The sequence below is a fragment of the Lissotriton helveticus genome, chromosome 10, assembly GCF_964261635.1.
Source record: "Lissotriton helveticus chromosome 10, aLisHel1.1, whole genome shotgun sequence".
NCBI classification, from domain to species: domain Eukaryota; kingdom Metazoa; phylum Chordata; class Amphibia; order Caudata; family Salamandridae; genus Lissotriton; species Lissotriton helveticus.
In genome coordinates, this window is record NC_136071.1 from 344,181,128 (window position 1) to 344,208,450 (window position 27,323).

Below are 27,323 nucleotides of genomic sequence, written 5' to 3' on the forward strand. Positions count from 1 at the left end.
CTGATTGAGTAGGTAATTGGGAATGCAATATACTATCCGTGGTTCAAATGAAAGAACAATGAGAACATTTTCCATATGGCTGCACACGAACCCTACACGTGTGGATAGTCAACTACAATACATTATAGGTTAGCAAAACCTACCACCCACGTTGCTGAGAGCATAGCTTTCAAACACATGCAATGATTTTCAAAGCCGCAAATTCCTTACTATTGAGGTGGAGGGCATACTTCTGAAAGGCTGGCTTGTTGCTAGAATACCACCACTTCAAAAGCGACCCAAATGACGTCAGTACTGCCACATCCCACAACAGAACGGAAAAGGACGACAGGGCATCGCTATAGATGCTACGAAGAATGAGCCCTTATGAACTGAGCATGAAAACTGGAGACATAAAAGAAGGACGATATTGTGTTTGTGTATGTTGAAAGAAAAAAACTGTATTGTTGCCTTTCTTTAGCAGTTCAAAAATACAAATGCCCTTCACAATGCCTTAAAGTTTTAAAATTATTTGTTTGGAATCACGGATATAAATATAGAGAGGATGTGGCTCAACTGCAAGCGAGGCAAATTTTGAAGCTGGGGAACAGAGTTCGAATCTCCGTGGGAGGCTCTGGGCAAATCACTTAATGTGTCCGTCAGGGATATGAATTTCCTATAGCCCGACTCCCAAGGCATTTTTTGGGGTCACGGACAAGAAGTTTTCATTTTTATTTTGTCCTTGGGACAAGTAGGCCTTTGGCTGCCAGATTACACTACCACATTTTTGCTCAGGGAATGGCATTGTCTGTAGGTAAGGTAATAGTTGTGTCCATATGTTAATGCTGTTCGAATTTGTATTTATGGTTCATTAATACAAGGCATTTATTATTCGGGTGAGTGCTCCAAGGAAACCGTGTAAGTTCAGACTGCACTACTGACAGTGGTTCCAGTATAAAAATGTTTACAAATGTTACACGTTTGCAAAGGTTAACAATTTAAAGCTAAGTATAATGCTTCCAGGATGCTCTCTGATTAGGTGTGTGTATATATATATATATATATATATATATATATATATATATATATATTCTTCAATTTGGCTCAAAGTTGTTTGTAATCCCCTGGCGCTCCCATCACCGGTGCCGAACTCCCAAGCAGAGCCCTGCTTCAATTATATTCTCCAACTCCCTTCAACAAGGGAAACAAGTTCGCACTCACAGAAAGGTTTTAGTCCCCGTTATTCCGTTTTATTTGTCAATTTTTTCAGCATTCCAATTTACAAAAACCAACGCGTTTCGCAACCCACCGGTCGCTTGATCACGGTATATATATATATACACACACACACACACACACACACACACACACACACACACACACATACATACACACACACACATATACATACACACAAAACCTTGAAAGCAAGATAGATGTTTCTTTGCTTTCAAAATAAAATGCTCATTCAAAAGAATGCAACTAGGAAAAATACATTTTACTAAACGAATGTGAAATTCTAGGTACCATTTCGTTGATGTATGGTGTAGCAAAATGTGTAGATGCATCCTAGTATTTCCCAAAAATATTCATAATGGAATATCAGTGTAAACAGTTGCAACACATTTATAGGAAACATGAAAATAAACACATTGGCCAAGCCAAAAGGTATGACATTGGTGGTCAGCCTTTTGGTTATGTCAATGTGTGTCTTGTTTTGACATTGGTTTTGTAAAACGTTGTTGTTGAGGGAACTGCCGGGCCCTCATCCTTATAATAAACATTGGCGAAAGCAAAAATATTTTTGGTCTCAAGAAACAAACATGGCCACAGTGGTTCCCGTCTCTGAAAAAAAGTAGCTTGCGTGCCAATATGCTCCTTGTGAAAGAGCAGAATGCCGTCACTCACAGTGAAGTCAGCCGGTAGATCAGAGGAAGATTATTTTATTAAAAACAAAGCACCAGATCTAAAAAAGGGCCCAATTCTTAAAGAAAGTCACAAAAGGGCACCCATGGTGTATGTCCTTGCAGGTCTGCAGATTGACTGCTTTCATGAATTCATAAGAATTTACAGAAGTAGGACAGGAAATCATACTCCCAGAAAATATTTATGAACTGCATTTTAGCCGAGACGAATAATGATGTGTAGATTTCCTCATGCAAAAATGTGTTGCACTGTAACAAGTTCACTTTCCTACCAACCTGCGTTTTTACCAACCCTGGAAGAAGGTTTACTTCTGCCCTTGTCAGGAATACATTTCCAACCTTTCTCTGTATGGGAAAATATTAGAGACAAGCTGACGAAAACCCACAACAGACACAAAAGGGCATTGCAACCATGGGGAACTATCGGTTACCGCTACCTCCAGCCCCCGTATGTAGATCTGTGGAAAGGTGGCAAATACAAGGGAATTGCTAGTATTCAAACCCTACTATGGTATGAGCTCTGGCATAATCAGAGAGTCTAGTATCGGAACTCTTATATAATGAGATTGCTGCCATAATTTGTTGCCGCACCAAAGGGAGAAGTGGATTTTGTTTTAGTAGTTTGATGAAGCAACTTGTCCAATGGACAAGAAGAAATATTATTAAATTACATGCCTAAAATGTATCTTTCGGATAGAGAAGTGTTTATCACAGTGACGGTCAGAAACACAAAAATGGGAAATGCAGGTTCGGGGGGCAGGAGGGGATCGGCACAAGGAGATTATATACCTCTACAGACACGCATTGAGAGGAGGGCACAAAAATGTGAGGAGCACCGAGGAACACCACCTGATGGCACACAGCCAAAGAGAAAGGGAGGGCGAAAGCACAAGATAGCCAAGGGTGCAAACAAACATGAGGAAAACATGTGACAGCAGGAGCTCACAGTAATCACTTCACACCACTGGCAGAGCAACTGGAAGCGCACAATAAATGGTGCGGGTGCTGCGAAGGGAAGGAGAGCGGCCGGGGTAAGGTGCAGGACTAATTCAAAGACAATAAAAAGAGTGTGCAAAACAAACTAAGAGTGGGGCGGGTGCATGCAACAGGGGCAGTAGCCCTGAAAGTGAAACACACACCAAATAGCAACTTTTCACCAATGAAAAGAAAGGAATTTTAAAAGGCACAGGAAGGAACCAATGAAAAGCGATGGGCGTGATGAAAGCCCATAGAGTGAATACAGAATGTCTCCAAGACAGTGCATGCACAATACCTAGGCTCGACCTAAATATGGCTATTGATATGACATTGGAAGGTATACAAGAAATGCAACAAGCATTGGCATTGCCAATAGGTCTCGCTTGTGGGACCTTATAAGTATTTAGTTTTGCAGCACAATATCCTTGTTGCACCAAGGATATTGTGAAGCAAAAACACGGCGCCGGCCCAAAGAAAACATAAGAGTTTGCTGATAAAGATTAAACACAAGTGAAAACGTTTATTTTTTAAAGTCTGCACAAAGTTTTAAAAAAACACACGATCACTAGAATGCATAAGCAAGGGCAAAAAAAAAGACAAATCTAAGCTCGACCTAAAATACAGGCTCGACCTAAAAAAACATAACCTCTTGCTATCAGAGAGGCTAGCAGTCTCAGGTAGGACGATTATGACGGTATTTTTTTTTTCAGTTTTATGGAGAACTTGACCCGAAAGGACTGGAGCGCAATGATATACAGACCAGAAAGGCCAAAACGTAAGAGATAGAGAGGCATTAACAATCAGAATAAAAAGAAACTACAAGTCAGCTGTTGTTGATGAACATTAGGAGCACGGAAATGGAACGCATACATTTTCAATGAGCGAAGGTTCAGATGTGATGAAAAGGGAAATGTGTACATGGTGTTATGGAGAACAGCGTGGATGTCTATTACAAACCCTAGAACATACAACCATTGCTGGTTTTAGGTAAAATAAAGCGTAATTGTGCTCATCTCCAAAAGCATGCTCAGAATCAGGGCACATTTAAACGAGACTGCTGCTGATTGAAATAATAGGTAAGCCCACCATTTCTGAAAACAACTGTTTCGCAGACCACGCTTTTACCTCAAAGCAATTCAGAAACTGGGACTGAACGCGAGACCTTCAAGTTGTTACTTGCTGAATAATGCATTTGAATAGGGTAAAGAAGAGCATTCATTCTCCTATTTCGTGTACCTCTTCGATCCTTGGGTGTTGCTAAAAATATCGGCGCAGGCAGGTGACGTTACTTCCGTTCTTGGGTGACGTCTTTTCCGTGCGCCACCGGACGTCCGCCCCGAAGTGCTTTAGAAACGGGCTGTAAACGATTGAGTCACTGAGGCCATGCTTGTACATTGGTGGTTCAGCTGTTGTAAGTCGAGGTAAAAGTGTGTGGACCCAATGCAGCTGCATAAGATCTAGAGTTTCAGAAAACAATTTTTAGGAACGTTTAAAACCAGCGCTCCAATTTAGTTTGTTAGGAAGTTAATTGGAGAGTGTATTTTTGTCGGTGTTTTAGATCTCTACAAGAGTTTCCATGTGTTGACACGTACAGATTGGGATGTGCAAGAACGGGGGAATGGGTCTCGCATCTTTCTGGAGGATAAAAGCACGCTGTGGGAATAGAGCATGCCTTCTTCTTGTGTTAGCAGTGCAGTAGACTGTATGAGGCCCGGGGGTCGGTGCTGGAGCTAGACATGTAGGTGTGCAGGAGTTCGACACAGCTCACTTGCGCATTGCAGTGCAGTGTGTTCCACCTTCTGCTCAAGGCGGCCAGGTTTGCTCAATCTGCATTATTCACGTCTTGCAGAGAAAGCGACACAGTGGCTGCCGCGAGCAGCATTGGGTTTAAAGTTACATTGTAGTGCTTCTTGGACTAAAAAATTCACAAGAAAAGCAGATTTGTATGTTGCCGAATGTAAACAATGACCTAGCCGATTGAGCAGAACCGTTTAATCATGACGCCAGAGAGCTTTGAAAGTAGGGCACTGTGAGCTGCGTGCATGTCTGTCTCGGTGTCTTTCCACCCCAAGCCTACAGTCTGTAAACAAGCAAAAGCAAATGGAAGCAAATGGTGGGGGCCTGAAGGAGGAGGGGGTGCGAGGGATGAGGGAACACGGCCTGGGGGAAGCTGGCTGGGGAGGGGGAGGAGAAATGCAAGGAAGGCTGTGTGCCGGCCGGCCGGCCATCCAAGAATAATTAGGGGAGGAGAAGCCGAGAAGCCGCAGAGCGCACGCTGGGCGAAGCCCTTTGATGTGCTGTGCGGCAAATGCAATTAGGAGGGAGGGAGGCTGATGCGCGTTCGTGTTTGATCACGTGGTTCACGTGAACTTCATGAAAACGCCAGCAAAAAGCTGGTGGTTTCATGAGGATTTTGGCTACTTGAATTCTCGCTCCGCTCGATGCGCTTGCGCGCATCTATAGGTCGCGAGACCTATAAAGATGCTACTACGGAATAACAAAATAATGGTCTGTGACTGACATACATTTGAATGGGTGCTGAATGGACAAAGCAGGAATACTGTACATGCTGCCTGACAAGTATCTCCACCCAATAACAGTAACGATGCACAGCCCCACACACATTGGTAGGGATGGCTTGGTGAACTGTATAACTATGTTTTGGGTCAACAAGAACATCAGGAATTATGCAACAAAAGGTTGCTAGAGTTGTATGGTGTGTGTTCGGCATAATGCGGGAAAAGCAGTTCCAATGCCTAAGGGCCACTTCGTACATCCAACAGTGCCCTTTGAAGCTCTACAGCTCAACTATGTTGAGATGCCAGCAATTAATACATGCAGTTACATTCTTGTAGTACTGTGAACGTTCTCACAATGGATTCAAGCATATGCAGTGGACGTGAACAATACAATGGCAACAGTAAAGTGCTTAGTGAAAGACTTGGTACCGAGATTTCGTATACCAAAGGTGGTCTTGATAGACAATGTGTCCCATTTTTCAAACAAGGTCATGGAACTGGTGTGTAAAGCTCTAGGGGGAGGCAAAGGTTTCACTGCACCTAGCAGCCAGAAGCAGAGGGTGCTGTAGAAAGAAAGAATTGGCATGCTCAAGAAAAAGATTGCAAAAATATGTGCAGATGCAATTTTAACATGGATGGATGCTTTGCCGATTGCACTCATGAGCATGAGAAAAACCCCTGATGAAAGAACAAAATTAAGCCTCCACGAAATAGTAACTTGCAGACGGAATTACAGCATGAGGGTGTTACAGAAAGAGAAATGACAACTTCTATGTCAAAAAACCTAATGAGAGACTATTGTTTTGCCATGACTAAACGCCTTGTTTTTTATTAACCAGCAAGTGAAGGTGGCCTTGCTGAAGCTTCTGTAAGGTACTGGGCACAGCTTTCAGCCCGGTGACTGGGTGCTGATACGCACCCTCCATAGATCCAACTGTCTTCAGCCTCGGTGGAAGGGCCCAGAACAAGTCCTGTTGGCCACACAGACTGCTGTTAAATGCACCAAAAAGAACTGGATTTACGCGTAGCTACCGAAAAACAGGCCACCACTAGCAACGCTGCCCTTATCTACTACAAACACAACAGCACTATACAACCTGAGGTCACATAAAAGTAAGAACGATTCAAAGATGTTAAACTGCATTTTTGGGCTGAAACCAGGAGGAAAAACAAGCAACTGGAGAGCTCAGCCCCAACATAGTCAACACAAGAAATAACCACCTACCCTACCAACGAACACTGGGTGAGACACTGGACACATTGGGGATGGATTTAGACCAAGCTGCTGGCCTAAATGTCATATATTTTGATATAGACTAGGCATAAGGAGAGAAAGATGGCATGCTAACGTGCATCTTGGTGGTCAAACCAATAGGGTGGTATCTGATACAGTGCCCTCAGACTACTAGCTGGTACGTACTGGTGACTTCTGCCAGCCATTGCGATGGTGAAGACCTTTATTGACCCACCAAGTGCAGTTGTACATAGGCCTGGACCGGCTGCCATGTTGGCCCCAAAAGAAGTTTATCAAGGACAATGGGAGAAAGATATTCTGCATACCACTGGTTTGGGTTTTGGTAACGGTATTAGCTGTTTGCACCATTCATGTGTATGAAATGTTTTATTCAACAGTAAAGGGCCCCAATAGCAATAGGAAGAGTGTTGACTTACACGCTACAGAATATCAATAGAATGTCGCTATAAAGACTATAAATGCTTATATAATATTTGTTCTCCGACAACCATAACAATTCTCTTTTAATCAACACTGTTGATCGAAATGCATTGGTTTTCAATTAATAAATACAATCTGGACACTGACAGATCAAGAGAAATTCAGCCTCTTTCCGAATGAACAGCTGGCTGAACAAAATTTCTTTCTGCCATTATTCCAAAGTAACAAGCTAATCAGAAAATCATTGGGGTCATAGACTGATCTATCACTCTTATCGTGGAGTTCAGTGAACGACTGGGGTGAGGAGATGGATACAGGTTCATCACACACCAGGATATCACTCACACTCCTAAATTACTTTAATTGTGGGCTATTTATAACAAGCATTTTCAATGCAATAGGTCTCGCATTTACGCAAGTTTGAACTATTGGCATTGTAAATGACAATTCCTTTCTATTTAGGTTTTGTTTTATAAAATATAAATATAAATACGGCATTGCCATTTAAAATGCTAATAGCTTAACCTCTCGCAAATGCGAGACCTATTACTTTGTAAATGCTTGTCTATTCCATTATGTTATGCAGCCTTCGGGTTTGAGTTGAAGGAAGCCGGTTAGAGGGGCAAGCTACAGATGCACACAACCATAGAGCGGAGATCAAAGCTAGAATGTAGGTCTGGTACAACGACTTCTACTGCCGGGTCCAAAGACTATGTCCGGGGATTGTTCGCTGCCGTGTGACGCAATTCAAGCACATTCCTGTTAGTGAATTACCCCTAGAAGTTGATAAAAAATATTTTTTGGGGTAAAAGCGCCACATGCTGTACTTTCACATTATTGTCAGCCACGCCCCTTTCTTTAGACGCAGGTCACGTAAAGAAACATGTGTGGATGATATTAAAGTGAAAGTGCCGCGTGGGGCCCTTAAAAAAAAATAATAAATGACGGCGGTTAGAGGGAAGCTGAAGGCGCATTACAACAATCGCTCTGAGCTAACTGTTCTACGACTTCGGCGGGGGTCGTACGCTCAGGGGAACAAAGTGGGCCGTCATCTGGCTCGCCAGCTTCGTGAGAAGAGAGAAAAGGAATATATTGGGGGGATCCGGGACTCGGGAGGCTCGATTCATCATCGGGACGGGGACAAGGCGGATGTCTTTGGGCGGCTCTACGAGGCGCTTTATAAGGGTGATCCGCTCGATTTGGGAGCGCAAGAGGCCTTTCTGTCGGGCCTCTCACTTCCGCAGGTCTCTGTAGATCGCAATGAACAGCTGTCGGCCCCCTTTACTAGGGAAGAGGTGCTTGAGGCGATCAAGGCCTTGAAACCCAATAAAGCCCCGGGTCCGGACGGGTACACGGCCTATTTCTACCAGTCGTTTGCCTCCGAGCTGGTCGATTGCCTAGTCTCCCTTTTCAATGGCATGGCTGTCGTTGGGGAGACCTCTGGCACTATGGCCGAGGCCCTGATCACGGTGATCCCCAAGCAGGGGAAGGATCCCTCCTGTTGCACCTCATACCGTCCTATAGCCTTGTTGAATGTGGATGCCAAGCTGTACTCCTCTATCATCGCCCGCCGGTTGCAGGATCTGATGCCGGCCATTGTACACCCGGACCAATCCGGTTTCATTAAGGGGCGGCAGACCCATGACAACTTGCGGAGGGTAATACACCTGATAGAGAAAGCTTCCAGATTCCGCATCCCAGCGGTGCTGGTGGGTCTGGATGCGGAAAAGGCCTTCGATCGAGTCGATTGGGGGTTCTTGTTTCGCACCCTCTCCGCCTTTGGATTTTCGCGCCAGTTCATCACGATGATCCAGGCAAATTTTAATCGGCCAACCTCGAGGGTGTTGATTAACGGTCATAGGTCGGCTGCTTTTCCTCACTCTAGGGGTACGAGACAGGGGTGCCCCCTTTCCCCGCTCCTCTTTGCCTTGAGTATCGAACCCTTGGCGCTGGCGATCCGGGAGAATGTGCGTATCAAGGGCATACCCTTCGCAGGGGAACAGCACAAAATATCCCTCTTCGCGGACGACGTCCTGTTATCCTTAGGAGATCCCGCTCAATCCCTGCCGCCTGTTCACGAGGAACTCTCTCGGTTTGAGGCGGTGGCGGGCTTCCGGGTCAACTTCGACAAGTCGCATGTCCTGAATTTGACCCTGTCCCCTGCAGACGTGGACCGGATGCGCGTGTTGACGACCCTGTTGTGGACGTCCACCTCCCTAATGTACCTGGGGGTGCACCTCACACCTACTGTGGGCTCCCTCTTTACGGCTAATTTTCCCCCCTTGCTGGCCTCAGGACGCAGCGATCTGGAACGGTGGAAGCCGAAATTCCTCTCGTGGCTTGGCCGGATACATGCTCTTAAAATGGTCCTCCTCCCTAAATTTCTTTATCTTTTCCAAGCCCTCCCCATTCCTGTAGACATGGATTTCTTCCGCCGCCTAAAGACGATGATGTTGAAGTTTGTTTGGCAGGGTGGCCGGGCTCGGATACCCTTTATAACACTTCGTCGGCCAAGGGGGGAGGGAGGGGTCGGGCTTCCGGACATGCTCCTGTACTACAAAGCTGCACAGCTGCGGGTGGTAGTGGAATGGTCCCAACAGCTTTCAGAGAAACACTGGCTACATATGGACCGGGCGGTGGCGGGGAGGTCGATTTGGGACTTGCTTTGGAAGCCCAAACTAGACCGACCAAAGAATGCTTACATCAGCACCCCCACTAGCACGGTTCTGAAGGTATGGGATACCGTTACTTGTGACGATCGCTGGACCACTTTTCCGTCCCCCTTCACTCCCATCCACTTCAATCCGGCTTTTCCGCCTGCCGTACAGGAGGGCCCATATCGCCAATGGCGCGAGGGTGGATGCCGAGCACTTACGCACTTGTTTCATGGGAACGACCCCCTCACCTTCCACAATTGCATGCGCGATTATGGCCTTCCAACCACAGAGCGCTATCACCACGCCCAGCTCCTTCATTGGGCGACTTCGGCGGGAGTCCGCGAGGCAGCTACTCGTCCGCTTTCCCCCTTCGAGTCCTTCCTGCTTCGCATATGGACTGCTTCTTCACACCGCAATCGCCCCGCGCCCTCGATATATGGAGCGGTGGGAGGCTCTCCTGGATCGAGATATTTCTGATACAGAATGGAAGCACCTTTGGAGGGATATAGCGACGCACAACCACTCCGTGAGTCTTCGGGAAGCCCATCTGAAAACCATGTATGACTGGTATCTGTATCCGTCCAGACTACATCGTATTTTCCCTACGTCTTCGGATAGATGTTGGAGGGGATGTGGCCTTCTGGGGGACTTCCACCACATTTGGTGGGATTGTCCAATCATTCGACCCTTCTGGACGGAGATACTTTCTCACATCAAGGAGATATTGGGATACCCGATCTCGGGCTCAGTGGCTCATGTACTACTGGGTCTCCGAGATCCTCTGTTGGAGCATCAGACTAAGGCAGACAAGCGTATTCAGTGGCTATGCCTGGGGGCGGCTAAGCTCACACTGGCGGCGGCATGGAAGAAACCACATGCCCCAGCTATATCACTGTGGCACTCGAGGCTATGGGGTCTTTTGAGCATGGAGAGAATGTCGGACATCTTTCTGGGAGACTTTAAGAATTTCCTCTTTCGATGGGGACCACTAGTCCGATTTTTGTCATCTGGCCTGCCGTCTGCGGTATGCCCGCCCACACTACGTGCACTACACTTGTTTCAAGTATGAAAGGAATGTTTGTCTTCCCTCCTGGATATGGAGGGCGAATGGCTATGTTGTCACCATTGGGGGAGGGTGGGGAGGGAACTGGTTGGGGTTTTGTTTCTGTCCACTGTTGCGACCTAGCTTAGCCTGGGGACTCAGGATTGTTATAGCTTCAGGCACCCTTCTTCTACCGCTATCGGACAGTTTCTTGCGACCATTGGAGAAGGCACGGGCACCAAGACTGATGGAGCCTCTATCGCTACGGGTTGCTCACTGTACTTAATTTCAATGCATTTTATGCTCCCCTGTGTGGGTTTTGTGGCGGAGCTGTCGCCTATTTCTTTTTCTTTGTCCCCTTTCTTCCCTACCTACTATACTTTGCCTTAAAACAATAAAAACATGTTTTACAAAAAAAAAGAAAAAATAATAAAGCATTTGTTAAGCAGCACAGCACGTGCAAAAGTGCTGCGCTGTGCAGAGAGCATTTTTTTAAATAAAGCGCGGCGTCCATGATCGGGCGCTGTGCTGTCAGAAAACCGGGTGTGTTAGGGAGAGCCTGTCGTGGCTGCTAGAATAGACTTTAAAGAAAATAGTGCTCACCGACTAGATCATCCCTTTTCTTTTTGTATCGCTTTGTTCTCCCTAAGTTGTCAGGGTATGCTCAGACGTGAGTCCCCTGCTTACTTTGCCACTGGATTCAAGCTAGCCTGGCTGATGACGTAACTAGACCCCCAGCGTGCATGTGTGTTATACTCTGTACAACTGTACTGTTGATACAGTCACGTTGTTTTGCCTTACAAAGCCCTTCTCTGCTGTCTACATCACCTCTTGTACTCGTTCTGTCAGTACTGGACACAGGCTTGTGGTCCACTCTGGTTGATTGTTGGATGGTATTTGTATGTGATTTCAATATATGAATTTTGAGTAAAAAAACTCTGGAAGACCCCTGTTCGGCTGGACATGTCTGTCCTGGAAATATAGATTGACTCTGTCTATATTTTATTCTTGTGTTATTCCTTATGTTTGGGACCACTGTTGTTGTTCAAAAGTATGCTCCCCATGGTCCCTGCAGACTAATTTGGGGTCCCTTGTTGTTATCAATAGTAATTAAGGGTGTGGCTTAACACATAAGCTAAAAAATCTATGGTTACCATAGTGTCCCACAGAAAAAATGTGCTGCTTCTGTCATTGTATTCAGATACATAATACAACATGTAACATTACAGCTTCAACAAGCCAGGACTATTAGCTCAGTTGTTGTTAGCTGTATATAAGATAAATAAGCAACAACTTAGGCTTTGTTGTACATTACATTAAAAATGCTTCAGTTCTGGAATGATGAGACTGTGAAAGAACTAAAACGGGTCTCTTTGAAGGCAGGGAAGGGTGGTATTGCTGCACCAGTAAGATCTTTTTTCATCCTGAGGGCAAAAATGGAGAGCCCAATTGAGACCCATTTCAGCACCTGTGCGAAGTAAGTAGAGAAATGTCCCGGCTTTTAAATAGTGTCTCGGTGCAAGACACTATTTAAAAGGCAGTACATTTCTCGGTTTAACCCGGGCACTGCACAAAAAACAGGATATTTCTGTAATTTGGAGCAAATTGTTGGGACTCCTGAACACTGCTCCGAAAACCGGGACCGTAAAACCGGGCTGTCCGGTCACAGGGACATTTTAAGGATTTTGGGGGCCCTTGGTCAAATGTATTTTGGGGGCCCCTGCTCGGAAAAGCTTTGATTTTATGATCCAGTTTCAGCTCCTTCATGCCCTCTCTGGTCAAATTCTAAATATGTTTACATCTGATATTCAGGGATAGTGATATGTGTTTTCAGAATTGTAACAACAGCAGCTCACAAGTATTACTGCAAATAATCTGTCACATCCTCCCATTTCTCATGTGTGAGGTCCTTTATTGATTTAAAAGAAACTGTTTATATGGATGTTGCAAGAAACAAACATTTTGTCTACAAAATGTCTGTAATAGACTCTCACACATTAAAAATAAATTATAGAAAAATGCCATTTACAACGATCTGTTTAAAAATTAAAAAAAAATTCAAGGTCATCAGGGCAAGACTCTATGCAGGGGATAACTGGCTCTCTCAGGGGCCCACTGAGAGGGCTAGGGCCCTGCGCAAGAGCCCACTTTGCCTATGCCTTAAAACGTCTCTGTCTGGTCACCCTAGTGTAATACCACAAGTAAAAGTCCAGTTGTTATGGGAGGTTTCAAATGCAGACAAGAAGGTACCATTGAAGGACTAGTGAGCTTATTAACGAATAAAAAGCAACGATTTTTAAAGGATTGTAACAGGAGTCAATTGAAAAAATGGGCGGAGTTTTTATTCCATTCCTCAAGATAGCATACCTCGCAGCGCATGCGCTTTCCAGGCTCGACCTACAGATATTGAAAGTAAATAAGACATGAGCATGAACTGGAAGCACGTGTATCAGGAGAGGCTTATGCAGAGACGGGGCAGCAGCACAGATCTCTCAGTGTCAAGGCAAACGAACTGACCTTAGAGTATTTTGCTACTTTTCATGCAGTGATTACCTCAGGAAAACCTTCGCTCTCTTTAACTTAACAGATCAAATATGCACGACTCTGCTCTGTCAAGTGCAACCCAGTAGCAGCTTTTGCACATGAGGATCTCTAATACGAGATACGCTCCAAATCGAACGTTAAAGGGACGACTGTCCCCACCACACTGTAACATTGTCCCATCCTAAGTACAAGTCCCTAATGCTGTAGCCCGAACTTCCTCACCTGAACACGTTCCAACTCCGCCCCCTTTCATCCATCTATACATGCCCTTGACCTCACACTTCTCCTTACCTGTCCTCATGACCCCGGGGACTCTATGCTCCTCTTCCTCCTTTCCGTCAGGTTCTGACAGAGAGCAGCCTCCCCACAGCCGGCGGGCACCTCGAAACCCTGTCCCAAGCCGGCTCAGCAGCGGCGCTACAACCCTGGAGGCCGCCATCATTGGCCTTGTGACGGATGAAAAACTAGATACTGAGGAGGGACGCGAGCTGTATGATGCTCCAAGTTTGTGCTCCCACCGGCGGCCACCTTGGAATGTAGCTCGTTTAATGCGGCACCGTCAGAAACTCCAGAAAAGGCAATCAAAAACAGTTCAATCAAGTGTGAAAGCACACAATACTTGGTTCGAAACACGTTTAATTTAGGAAACAGGTTAATCCGTGCTAATCAGGAGAGCAGAAAAGTTATATTAGTCTTCGTGCACGTTTGTTCTGAATTGTTTAATGTCCGATTTTAGCAGTGCCTGTATTCTATAGTTAAGGGATCCTGTTGAAATTTGCTGATTATATTCACTTTCCTTACGACCCTACACTTTTTTCCAAAGCTCGGTCGGCGCTCACGCTCATGGGACACTTCTTTTTTGTACCTTTTTCAACTGCTATCAGGTAGTACTTGCTAACAAGCATTTGCAATGCATTTGCAAGAGTTTAAGCTATTGGCATTGTAGCAATGCCTATGCCTTTGATTGATCTGTTATGATAATTAAAACATAAATAAAAGGCATTGTCATTTACAATGACAATAGCTCAAACTCTTGTAAATGCGAGACCTATTGCATTTCAAAGGTGCAGCCGCCATTCCGGGCTGTTTGGACAGTTAAAGCGCACATGGCGTGATGAATGTAGCAGGAAAGCATGTGGTGCCTACAGTAGGAGAAACTCAGGAAAGAAAATAGTGCTTAAAGACTAAATAAAACGTACTGTGTAACAACTGAAGTAAAAGGGCCTGTCCTCATGGGAGGTTACAAATAAAGACAAGGCAGTAAGGAGGGAAGAACAAGCCTATTAACGAATCAGAAGCCAGTGTTTATGAAGGACAATGACACAAGCCAATGACAATTACGGGCAGAGAGTGGGCGGGGCTTAAAGTTCATACTCTAATACAGCATGCCTTGCACAGCAGGCCATGCACTGCCCAAGGTCAACCGAAAAAGTCTACCAGTGACTACCATGAAACAATATTTCAAGCCAAAACCAAGCAGCATATTTACCCTGAACTTTGAAGTTTCTCAATTCCATGCACGAGTAGCTCATCAAGTTCAGATTTTTCTTTACAATCTAAAAACTTTTTTATATGCTTTTTATTGTGCATAAACATAACAAGCATGTCATTATTAATCATCATACCCCACCCTTCCTCCCCCCACCCTCCTAGATTCATCTTTAAAAACAAGTCCCTCCCCTCCGCCTCAATTAGCACCATCAGATTTCTTCCTCGGCCCTCACCTACTATGCCATACTGTTCGCCATCGCACTTCCTCATGTCTCGGGTTGGATACCCTCCCCTCCCCTCAAGGTTAGAGACCTCCATCGAGACCATGGTATCGCCGCCATTTACCCCACACTCTACCAAACTTTTTAGGACATCCCCGTGCCTTATATGTGACCCGTTCAGCTGCCAAATATAAGTCCATACCTCTCCTCCAGTCCTCCGGCTGTGGCAGTGTGGCTGCCCCCCATTTCCTTGCCACATCTCTCTTGGTGACCACCAAAGCCAGGGCTAAAAATATCAGCAGTGGGCGAGTCAGGTCCACATCAGTAGTCATTCCCAATAAGACCAATTTGGGGTCCATCGACAGTGTGGTCTCCAGCACCTCCCCCAGTTCCCTCAGGACCTCGACCCAGTAGGTCTGAATTTCCGGGCAGGACCATATGATGTGATAAAAATCTCCTCTGTCCCGGCCACATCGTAGGCAGTTTGGGTCCCCATCCCTTCCCATTTTGTGTAGGCGGAGTCTGTCAAAGTAGGTCCTATGTAGGATATTGTATTGGATAAGTCTTAGTCGGGACTTAATGGCTACCTCTCTCGGGTGCATCAGAACCGTGTCCCAATCCACCGTATCCATTTCCCCCACATCATGTTCCCAGTTACTTTAAAGGTTTACCAACCCGTCCGGTATGTTATTCATCACAGTTCTGTACGTCAGAGAGACTGCCCTACTCGGGATCTGTTCTTGTAGGAGACGGCCCTCCAGTGGTGCATATTCTGGGAGCGTTCCCGCCAATGTCCCTTCCGCCCTTCAGGCATGCCTCAACTGTATATACTTGAAATATTGTGTGTGGTGTAGCCCATATTCCACCCTTATTGCTTGGAATGACTTCAGTTCCCCTTTTTTCATCACGTCACCCAGTGTCGATATGCCTATGTCATCCCATCTCTGGAACCCCAGCAGTTTACTTAGTTCCTTCAGCCAAGCACATCACAATAATGGTGTCTGCCTCGTTGGCTTTCGTTCCCAGCTTATAGTCCTTGTCGCCCGGTCCCAGATCCCCAGGGTAACTCTGGTGGCAGGAAGCAATCTGCCTTTCCCTTTGCCCCCGTACAGATAGTGAGTGCAAGTGCGTTTCGCCATGCCGTGTCTCTCCAGTGCGTAAGTAGGGTGCGTGGCAGGGGCATGTATCCAGTCATTAATAGGCACCAGGTGTTCTGCCCAGTAATAGGCTTCAATATTAGGCAATGAGATTCTGTGTAGGGTCGTCAGTGCCCCCCGGGGCTGTTTACCCAGCCATTGGAAGGCCCTCAGTTCCGTATTTATGTCCAGAAACACCCGTAGCAGGAGGGGTAGTACTCATTCTGAAATGCGAACAGAAACCTCGGGAGCGTCATCATTATAAACATGGCCGCACGGCCTAGGATCGTAAGAGGGAGTATCCTCCACCTGGCTGCATCCTCTGTACAATTATTCACTATCCGTCTGATATTCCTTTCGTAGGACAGGTTGCTGTCGAGTGTCACGAATATACCGAGGTAGACAAACCCCTCGCCTGTCGTCTGCAGCCTCCCTGGTAAATCTAACCACTCTTCCCGTCCCTGGGGATCATAAAGGATCGACTTGTGCCAATTTATCCGGTAGCCCGCACAGGCTCCGTATCGATCCAACTCTGAAAACAGTGCCACTATCGTGGTGGCAGGGTGCGTTATGTACAGAAGGACATCGTCCGCATATAACGATATTTTTTCCTCTGTAGTATCTGTCTGCCCTAATCGGAACCCCCTAATGTCTCCATTCTGCCGAACCGCACATGCCAGAACCTCAATAGTAAGAGCGGAGAGCAGGGGAGACAGGGGGCACCCCTGTCTGGTCCCCCTCCGTACCGGGAAGTCCCCGGATAATACCCCATTAACTTTAACTTTTGCTCTGGGATCAGTATACAGTAACTTAACCCACGTCCTAAATTTTGGTCCGAAGCCAAACCGAACCAGCACCCCTTCAAGAAAGGGCCAGTGGACTGCGTCAAACGCTTTTTCTGCGTCAAGGGATAAAAACAGGTGAGGGTCTCGTCTTTCGCTCACCTCCTGCAGCCAATTATGGGTCCGTCTAAGGTTGAATCTGGTGGCCCTCTCAGGGAGGAAACCCGTTTGGTCCAGGTGGACCAGCCCCGATATCACCCGCCTCAGTCGGAGAGCTAGTATAGTCGCGAGGAGCTTCACCTCTACATTTAAGAGGGAGATGGGGCGATACGACACGCAGTCGTCCGCTGGCTTACCCTCCTTATATATCGGGATTATTGTGGCCAATCGGAGGTCTGGCGGCAACTCTTTTCTTTACAATCTAGACTGGAGGAACTACTCATAAATGTTCCTGGGAAGTTTGGGGGCTCTGTAAAATTGACCAAAGTCTCAAGTTCTGAACTGACAGACTTTCAAGATGTATTAAGTTGTTTAATTTCCCTACATTCAGTAATGTGGTTTCTGGTAGATACTCTGGCTAACCTCAGATGCCTCACATTGTAAATGTCCACTGGCACCAGATTGGATCCTGCTTAACATTGTTCCTGTGTTCTGTAAGGTAGCATCAGCTGCCTCAAGTACTACTCCACCCGCATCTCAACATGACAGCATGGCTGGATCATGGAACCAAAAGCAGCCCTGGCAAAAATGCTGATACCAGTCCCGCTTCCTATGTCTTCTCACTGTGTTGCTCTTTCGTCCACCCATTCTCTCTCCTCCTCTGCTCTATCTTCCCGCTCTCAGATCATTTTGTCTCTACCTTCCCCTCTCTTTTGAAGCCTTCTTGTGCCTGCTGCAGTTAACTTGGGATACTGGGAAAACTAACAGACGAACTAGGAGCAGCCCTGGGTTTTCAAAACTGCCCTTCAAGGACTACAGCCCACCAGAGAAATTCCCAGTGATATAAAGGCATATCTAACCCTGCATGAAAGCCATAGAAAGCATTACCATAGGCAAGTCATTTATTCTCCTCATGAATACTTCAAACTGCAGATTGCTCACCTCGTGAATAGGTGCCAAATCAATAAATTTCCTGAGTATTGTCAATTGTCTAAGCTGAACCTGGAGCAGCATAATTTAGTAGCCCCCCCCCCATTTATATGCAACATATATTCTTACGGTGTGTTTAATAGTATATCTTTTTGCTTTATATTAGCCAAATGTTGTAGATGGCTATATTTACCTCAGTAAGAAGACATCCGTATATCTAGTTGAGCTATAATCAATGCCTCCACATTACATGGAACAATGTATACCTTCTTTAAATGTAATCACTGTATTTGTTTATGCTAACGGCATTTCATTAGAAGCCATTTTGAATTTAACATTGGCCAAAACTGTAACCACGCATAATAACGTGAATTTAATTTTATTTAATACTTTGCCAGAGTCTTGTCTGTCTGTCCTTTGCGTGTTTCTTATCGTATGCCTTGTTAGCTAGAATAGGCATTTTACTTACTGTACTATACCTATTGGTAGCTGGAACTTAAGTAGACGTTGTGTAATGAAGTAATGTACCAGGAAACAGGATCACTTCAAGATGTAGATTTATTGATCACAGCTGTTGCAGATCTCCAGTAACTGTGTTACATAGAATGTCTCAGACAGGCATTACACTATACATTCTAGATTCACATGACATGGGTGATGATGTAATGCAATCAGATCACCACAACATCTCCCTTCTTTACACAAGCAAATGACTACAAACAAAATAATAAGTAAAATAATTAATATATTGACTATTGAAAACGTGATAGATTAAACTCCTAAAACCAATGTAAATAAATTATAGTTAAAAACATATGGTTAAAATAAGATGTCAATCACGAAACCTTGAAGGTTTGACTATATTTCTCCTGCCAGTCCTGCGTACATGTAAAGGATAGGAATCAGACATTGGTTCGGTAACTTGGGAATCAGGAAAGGAAACTGTAGGAGGAACATTGTGGAAAGATGTCTTGGATAAAACATTTGAATCGTGAGAAGAAACATCATGAACATCATGTACATGCACCTTGACTACTCTCCCCTTATTCCACCATTCATTTCTACTAGTTCTCACTGCATTTCTTGTCACCACTTCAATCTTTACAGGAGGTTTGAATTTAGACAACCCTTTAGGAACATGATTGGGATCTTTAATACGGACCCAGTCACCTACTTTAAGTTTGTCCTCAACAGGTTTTACCCTGTGAACAGCATCATAATGACTTTTCATTTTGTTTTGATATTCCTCCACTTTAGGTCTTACAACTTTGTCCATGTTTGTCAAATAATCATTTTTATTTTGAAATTCTCTCAACCAGGCAGGACACAGCCTTGAGGCAGGTGGTCGTCCTCGTAAAACCTCGAATGGAGAAATACAAGAAACCACATTAGGACAGCATCTATGGGACCACAACATTTCCTCAACAGCCTTGGGAATATCAAACTTATTCTGGATTCCCCATTGAATACATTCTACTAATGTGCGATTCATTTTTTCCACAAGACCATTGGCCTGAGGGTGATATAAAGCCACACACCTATGCTTGATCGCATTATCGTTAAGAAAACTCCTCATCTCTTTAGAAATAAATTGGACACCATTGTCCGAGACAATTTCTTTGGGAAAACCTTCTCTTATGAATAAATTCTTTAAAAATTTAATGACACTGAGCGTATTGGGATCCTCTGCAAACTTTACTTCCCACCATTTACTGTAATAATCAACCACCACGATGGCGAATTTCATTTTCCTCGGAAGAGTACCAAATGGACCAATGAAATCTATTGCCAATTTTGACCAAACTGTACTTGGCAGGTCAACAGGCTGTAACGGTACTGCCTCAGTTTTTAAACTCTTGTCACTTGTTGCACAAACGACACAACTGCGGATACTAGCAACAATTTCAGAGTCCATTTTGGGCCACCAATAACTATCCCTGATTTTCCTCTTAGTTATGGTTTGACCCAAATATCCCTCATGCCCATACGTAATAATTCTCTCCCTTAAGGAACTGGAGGAATGAACTTGTCTCCACGTACTAACATCCCTTTACCTTCAATATACAACTCATCAGCTATCTTGAAATAAGGTTGTACATTTTGTGGGTGTGTTCTCTCTTTTGGCCAACCCGACATGACATACTCTCTTACACTTTCCAATTCAATATCTTTCAGTGATTCAGAAAACCACTCCTTTTCACTGAAAGTAATGTCATGACAAATGTCAACACAGGCAATAAAACAATCTTCATCGTATTCATCACCATTTTCTTTGAAATCTGCAAAGCTTAAGGGTGAACGTGATAAATAATCTGCCCTTATATTTCTTCCACCAGGTATATACTCAATAGTGAAATTATATTGCAACAGTTTTGAACTCAATCGTGCAATCCTTGGTGTGTGATCTTTTATAATGATACCACTCAAAATACTGACTAAAGGTTTATGGTCAGTTTTTAGTAGAAACTTTCTCCCCCAAATGAAACATTTAAACCTTTCAACCGCCCAGCAGCAACTCAAAAGTTCCTTTTCAATTACTGAAAATATCTTCTCATTTGGTCTTAATGACCTTGATGCAAACCCAATTGTAACTTCTTTTCCTCCTTTCATCTGTGCAATGGTAGCACCAAGCCCACCATTACTTGCGTCAACTGTGATAATGCATTCCTGGGATGGATCAAAAGGTGCAAGAACACCTGCAGAGACAATTTCACTTTTTAAATTATCAAACTCTTCTTGACATTTTTCTTCCCACACAAACGTTTTGTCTTTCTTAAGTAATTCTCGTAATGTCACTGTTTTTGCTGAGAAATCTTTGATACATTTAGAATAAAATTCACACAGCCCTAAAAATGAGGACACATTCTCTTTTGATTTTGGGGTGGGTGCCTTAGAAATTGCATCGATCAAACCTGGTCTAGGTTCCACTCCTTGTTTTGATATCAAATGACCCAAATACTCTATTGAATCTTTTGCAAATTCACATTTTTCCCGATTTGCAACAACACCATATTTTTGTAATCTCTCTAAAACCATAAACATGCGTTTGTCATGAATGGATTGGTTTTCCCCTGCAACTAAAATATCATCCTGGTAGGTCACCACCCCGTCAACTCCTTCCAGAACACTCTCAAGTACACGTTGGAACACGGATGCTGCTGATGACAAACCAAAAGGCATCCTTGTAAATTGAAACAAACCCATTGGAGAAACAAATGCCGTGAGGTGTCTTGAAGATTCCTCAAGTTCCACCTGATGGTAGGCAAATGCTAGGTCAATTTTTGAAAAAACACTAGAACCTGAAAATGTACTGATGATATCATCAATTCTAGGCAAAGGGTGTGAATCAACCCAAATTACTTTGTTTAGACTCCTCAGGTCAACACACACTCTTAACTTTTCATTTTGTTTTTCTTGCGATAACTAAAGGACTTGAACAAAGAGAGGATTCGATGGGCTCTATTACCCCATCTTCACACATCTTTTTAAGGATATCCGCTAGGTCTTGACGCACACTAAACGGTACGTTTCTCAACTTGTGTTTGATTGGAGTCAACCTATCTTGTACTTTTTTAATTTATGTTTAAAACCTTTTAATTTTCCCTAGTTTGTCCTCAAAGACCCTAGGAAACTTTTTAAACAATTTGTTGCTATTATCATGTTTTCCAATTGTATCAGTGCTATCACCTTCCGCTATGTTATCACCGTTTTCATGATCATCAGTCACTAAAGACACTTGTTCTTTTCTCCCAGGTCTGAGTGTCATGCCAAACAATCCCTGGTGATACCAGCCCAGTATGTTTAATCCTTTTTTAGCTACATAGACCTTCCCATAAATTGATCGTCCCTTGAATTTAAGTTCACATTCGAAGTAAGCTGACAAATCAATCTTTCCCCCATTATAAGTAACAGGATTTCTGTCTGGAGGAAGTAAACTACGTTTACCCCAGACCTCATTAAACAGTTCATCAGTTATCATTGTCATTCTGGCACCCGAATCTATGAGTAGTCTCAAATTTTCCCATCTGTTTCAAAAATCTCATACGGGTCTATACATTCGGATTAATCATCCTGCACCACAACTATCATGTCTCTAATACCTCTAGAACAAGACTGTTCATCTTCCGAGGTATCACTTTGCTCATCTTCAATAACTGAATTAATTTTATCCTTGGGAGTCTGGCACACTTTGGCAAAATGCCCTATTTTATTACAAGTTTTACACTTCACACTCCTTGCCGGACAAGGTCTACCATTCGGATTGTGTTTTGAATTTCCACACCTAAAGCAGATGTTTTTTTGTGTGAAAAAACTATTTTTGTTGGAAAAAAAACTATTTCTGTTATCTTTTGGTTAATAATTTTCTTTGAATTATACTTTTCCTTAGGAACTGAATTCTCATTCATCATAGAGACACTGCTATTTTCTTTACGAATAAGCTCCTTACGTGCTTTGCGTGACACTTCAATCCCCTTTACTATGTCAATTGTTTCAGCAAGACTAAGGTTCCTCAAAGTTAGCAATTTTTCCTGAACTTTACCATCATAACAACGTACAACAATCTGGTCACGAATGAGTTGATCTGTGAAATTTTCAAATTCACACTCTGCAGCTAACATTCGTAACACAGCAACGTAGGTAACAATGGATTCATCTTGTAATTGCTGTCTTGTGAAAAATTTGTGTCTGTTAACAATTAAACTAGGTTCAACATCAAATTGTTTCTCTAGTTTCTTTACGGCTATCTCGAATTCATCCAAGTCTTCCTGATCTTGAGGGACAACATAGGGTGGAAGATGCTCGTAAATAGATTGCCCCTCGAACCCTAAGTTGTGTTCTAAAAGGAACCTCTTACGTTCAGGACGATACCTATTGCCACCAATTGCTCCTAAATATTTGCTGAAAGCCTTGTACCAATTCCTCCACGGGACAGAAGGGGCCCCAGGAGTTTGTAGAAAAGGAGGAGGAGCACTTACATTTTGCATTGTAGCCATGACTCAATTGGCAAGACACCAAATTATAACTTAGATCTTTTATACTTAAAATGTGTTTGTATATATATATAGCATTCACCAAAAAACAATTTAACACTTTTAAACCAACTTAAAGATATGACTATACCACTTGCATCATTTTCTAAGCATATTAAAAATCAAACTAAAATTGTTGTTCCTGTGAGAAAAACAAAAATTAATATTAAATACAAAATTCAAGTTATAATAGTGCTTTGCGTGTGCATATCACGGATATGCTGTTTGTCTGAAACATATGGTTTGTTGTTGTTTATTCCTTCTACTATTTGTTTTCTTTTTTTTTATTGACAGACCACCTCCTAAGGTTCTATTCTTGTAAAAGTCAGTATTTCAGTCCTTTAGACCAGAAGATCTAATTTTAATTTTATGTGCCAGTCAGCTTTGTAGTTGTTTAGTCCTTACTCCTTTTCCAATTGTTACTCAGCTTACTTGAATATTTTATGCCATGAGAGTTAACATACTAGTTGTTCATTCCTTCTTCCATTTTTATTCTTTTGGTCCTTCTTTGATTTTTGTTGCTTAGATGTCACTTGAGAACTGCCTGACACTCGATCTTGAGCTTCTTAATAAAATGAGTAAGTGATACTCTTTTAATTTTGTACTTCGTCCTTGTTAAACTCCCTTTCGTGGTTAGAGAACTGAGGGTTTTATTTATGTCCTTGTAACATTCCCTTTCGTGGTTTAATACAGTGTGAGTTTCCTTTGTAATACGCTCTTTTATTTCTCCAAATAAAAACTTTAAATTCCTTTTCCTTCAGTAAAAGAAACATGGATGTATGACGTTACAACACAGGCTATTACAACGCCTGCCTTTACAACGCGGTTTTTACATCGCAAACCTTTACAACGCATAGCGCTTAGAGGTGCTGGATAGTGGTAAGTATAATTTTCTATTCCAACTCCAGTCCCCGTGGACACTAGGGAAGGTGTTGGATAGAAAATTAAACTTATTCCCTATCCTAGAGCGCCCCCCAGCGCAATGCGTTGTAATGGTTTGCGTTGTAATGACCGCGTTGTAATGGTAGTGCGTTGTAATAGTTTCGTTGTAAAGGTTGTTCACCAAGAAACATACACTGCAGCCTCTCTCAGTCATTAGATACGGACAGTCATTAGATACGGACAGCCGATTTCATTTATTCCTGAAAACTCGAGCTAATTTCTGCTTCGCGTCAGAGAGAAAACGCACGTGAGGCAATTTGTAATGATTTTCATTCACGCGCTCATCACGCGCTCAGTCAATTTCACTGGAAGTACAATGCCCTTCAGAGACTCGCGCTCGACATTGCATGCATGTTTACTTTTGAACTGAGATAAAGACTCCAGCCTCGCGGTACAGTTAAGCTCGAGCTGTCAGAGCTTGCGGTTTTTGGCTCAATTAATCAATTTAAACACATCAAATTCAATGTAGTTTTCCTAGCCAAGAGAATTACGGCTTTTCTTTCACTCTGATGAATTACGGCTTTTCTTTGACTCTGAGAGAGTTTATTCCGCTTTAAACTGACAATTGATTTACTTATAAATAAACACACTGTAGGCTAATTTATGTCGAAAAAAAGATCACACATGACAGACAACAGGCTGTTAGCAGTATTTCAAAGAAGCAATTCTCGCGATTTAATAAAACAAACGAAGCGCTTCAGAAATGCCCACTGCATAAATCGTTTCCTTCAGATTAGCTCATAACTCACAGCATTTGTCTTGCTAACAGATAATTAACACTGTAATTACGACAAAGCTTGACATTCACATGCGCTTCTTCAAATAAATCACAGCTTTCCTTTAGTTTTAATTTGTTAAGCAGTTAAGTTACGATCTAAAGGAAAGATTGCCGGTTCACTTGTGAAATGCGATTTAACTCTTAATTCAGTCAATCCACGATAGATGGTGATTTTTAGCGCAGTGTTAGAGCATAATATTAAAATATACAAGCCTGTGCCTCTTGAATGACTTTCAGTTTGTTCCAATACACTCAAATTACGACCTTCTTCGAGGATATTTTTTTTTTTAAAGTAGATACTTTCTTTTGATGCGTGGATTCTTTGCTGTGACCAAATCGTCGCCAATTTGTAATGAAGTAATGTACCAGGAAACAGGATCAATTCAAGATGTAGATTTATTGATCACAGCTGTTGCAGATCTCCAGTAACTGTGTTACATAGAATGTCTCAGACAGGCATTACACTATACATTCTAGATTCACATGACATGGGTGATGATGTAATGCAATCAGATCACCACACGTTGGCTTCTGGCATGGACGTCGAGACGGTGGAAGAGAGCTTCCCGTACCAGGCAGACCGGTACAATGTTACATCCAAGGCCAAGCAGCTGTGTACTAAACTGTTAAGAGATGGGAAACTAGGGAGTCTACCTGTTTCTAGAGCTATGTCTTCAGATTGGTTTGTTTGGTGGGAACTCATATGGAGAATCTTACAGAAGTTACTTCCCTGCTTTTGATTATTTGTTTTTTTAATACTTAAGGCAGATTCTGTCCTGAATTCACTGAGAGAAGACTGTTATAACATGGTATGCCTCTCCCCCCCCTGCTTTCTCCTTCCCCTACTTGGTCCCTCCCTCCTGTAGAATGTTGGAGTGAAGCTCACCTTAGAATGTTGGGGAGCTCACTCCAGTAGTTGGCACTGAAGAATCCGGTTCTAATAAACTCCTCTTCTTCATCGTATCCTGTGTGGAGTTTACTTCTTAACAATTTGGCGACTTATACCGTGCTGGGGACGGTTTGGATTCTTTCCCTTGTGATTGCTGCCAACTAAACAAGTCAACTGATCAGCTGTAAGGCGTGGCGTAGAAGAAATCACCCCTGTCACGGTCCTAGCCTTGTGGAGAATTCCTTGTGAAATCTATCGAGGTTTGTGATTCATTGGTGATAAGAAAAGGTCAATAGACTTTGCCGTCTTTCTGTCGGAGCTTCAGTCTTTTCACTCGCATCAGAGCTGTGTCTGGGAATGTGAAGGTGTTCTTCAGCATCGGGACGCTGTGCTCGTTTCCGCCTGGTATTGGCGTGGGAACATTATTTTGCGAACCTCCTTTGACCTTTTGTTTGCTGTTCAGTCACGTGAGTTACCTCGGCAACGGGACGTTTGTTTCATGCTGACGGGCGGCTGGCGGGGGAAGTCTACGTAAATAGGCTGCGCCCCCTCAAGTTTCCTGTCACGTCAGTTTCTAAGGAAGGAAAACGAGTGGTGACGGACTGCTTTCAGGTTGAGTTAGTAGTCTATGTGAATAGGCTGCGCCGTCTCAAGTTTTCTGTCACATCAGTTCCTAAGGAAGGAAAATGAGCGGTGACGGACTGCTTCCAGTTTGAGTGGCGAGGGGAAAGAATTTCAGTGCAGAAGAACCTGCTTTCCATCCCTGCGTGCTCAGTCACCTCACAGGTGAATCACTCTGTGGCAACGTGAAGAGTAGGTGTTTGTGCCATTATTCCTGACTTGATCTGCGTAGACAATTCGGAACTTTCCGGTGTGGCTACGTCATTACTAGAATTTCCCCCGTCTAATTGTTGTGGGCAGGAGGAGGTAGGAGATGTCGTTTACAGCCCTTCAAGTTTATCTGGTCCGATCTGGGGAATTTTCCTTTTGACAAGGAAGGGTGCATGACTGTGATCCGTTCTTCACGTTTGTCAAAGGAACAGTAATTGCTTCTAAAGTACAGCGCTCGTTGGTTATGGGTCCCAGCTTGCTGGCATAGGAAGACTGTGATTGACATTTTTATATTGGTGTGCCACCAATTCACCACCACAATAAGTACAGTTTTCATCTTTGGCCATTGACTTGCAAGGAGTTGGGGGGGCACAGTTTTTTTTTTCATAATCTAATGTGGGTTTTTAGTGTTATTGAAAAGAGTTTTGGGTGGTAAATACAAGTGTTGGCGCCTTATTTATAACCTTAAGTGTCTCCAAATGTAACCTATTCTCTACTTCTACTTAGAGCTTATCCTTATTCTATGGGTACCATCATATCCGTATAGATACAGATTTATTTGGTCACCCACAGCATCCATTGGGTGTTTTCCTCGCTAAGGGCACATCTTGGCCGCTTACTTTCGTTACCTTGGCCAGTTCTTTATATCTTGTGTGTATCTTAGGATCTAGTTATTGGACAGACTCCTCTATACCTTCTATATTTCTACCCACCTTGGCTGTTCATTTCCTCATCTTTCTGGTCATCTCTCTCTTTCTATTTCTCTCTCTCTTGCTACTATCATGACAGCCTTAAACAGGTCTCAGCCACCACCA

The 27,323-nt window shown here is 43.6% G+C and overlaps 1 protein-coding gene across 1 annotated transcript in view; it reads right to left on the reverse strand.

The window, feature by feature from the left end:
* DHX30 (DExH-box helicase 30) overlaps positions 1-13,789 on the reverse strand; it is a 658,531-nt gene extending 644,742 nt beyond the window's left edge. The window contains exon 1 of the mRNA XM_078662529.1: positions 13,611-13,789. Coding sequence (XP_078518655.1) covers positions 13,611-13,761 — 151 coding nt within the window. The 5' untranslated portion in view covers positions 13,762-13,789. The remainder of the gene's footprint in view (positions 1-13,610) is intronic.
* Positions 13,790-27,323: the final 13,534 nt, after the last annotated feature.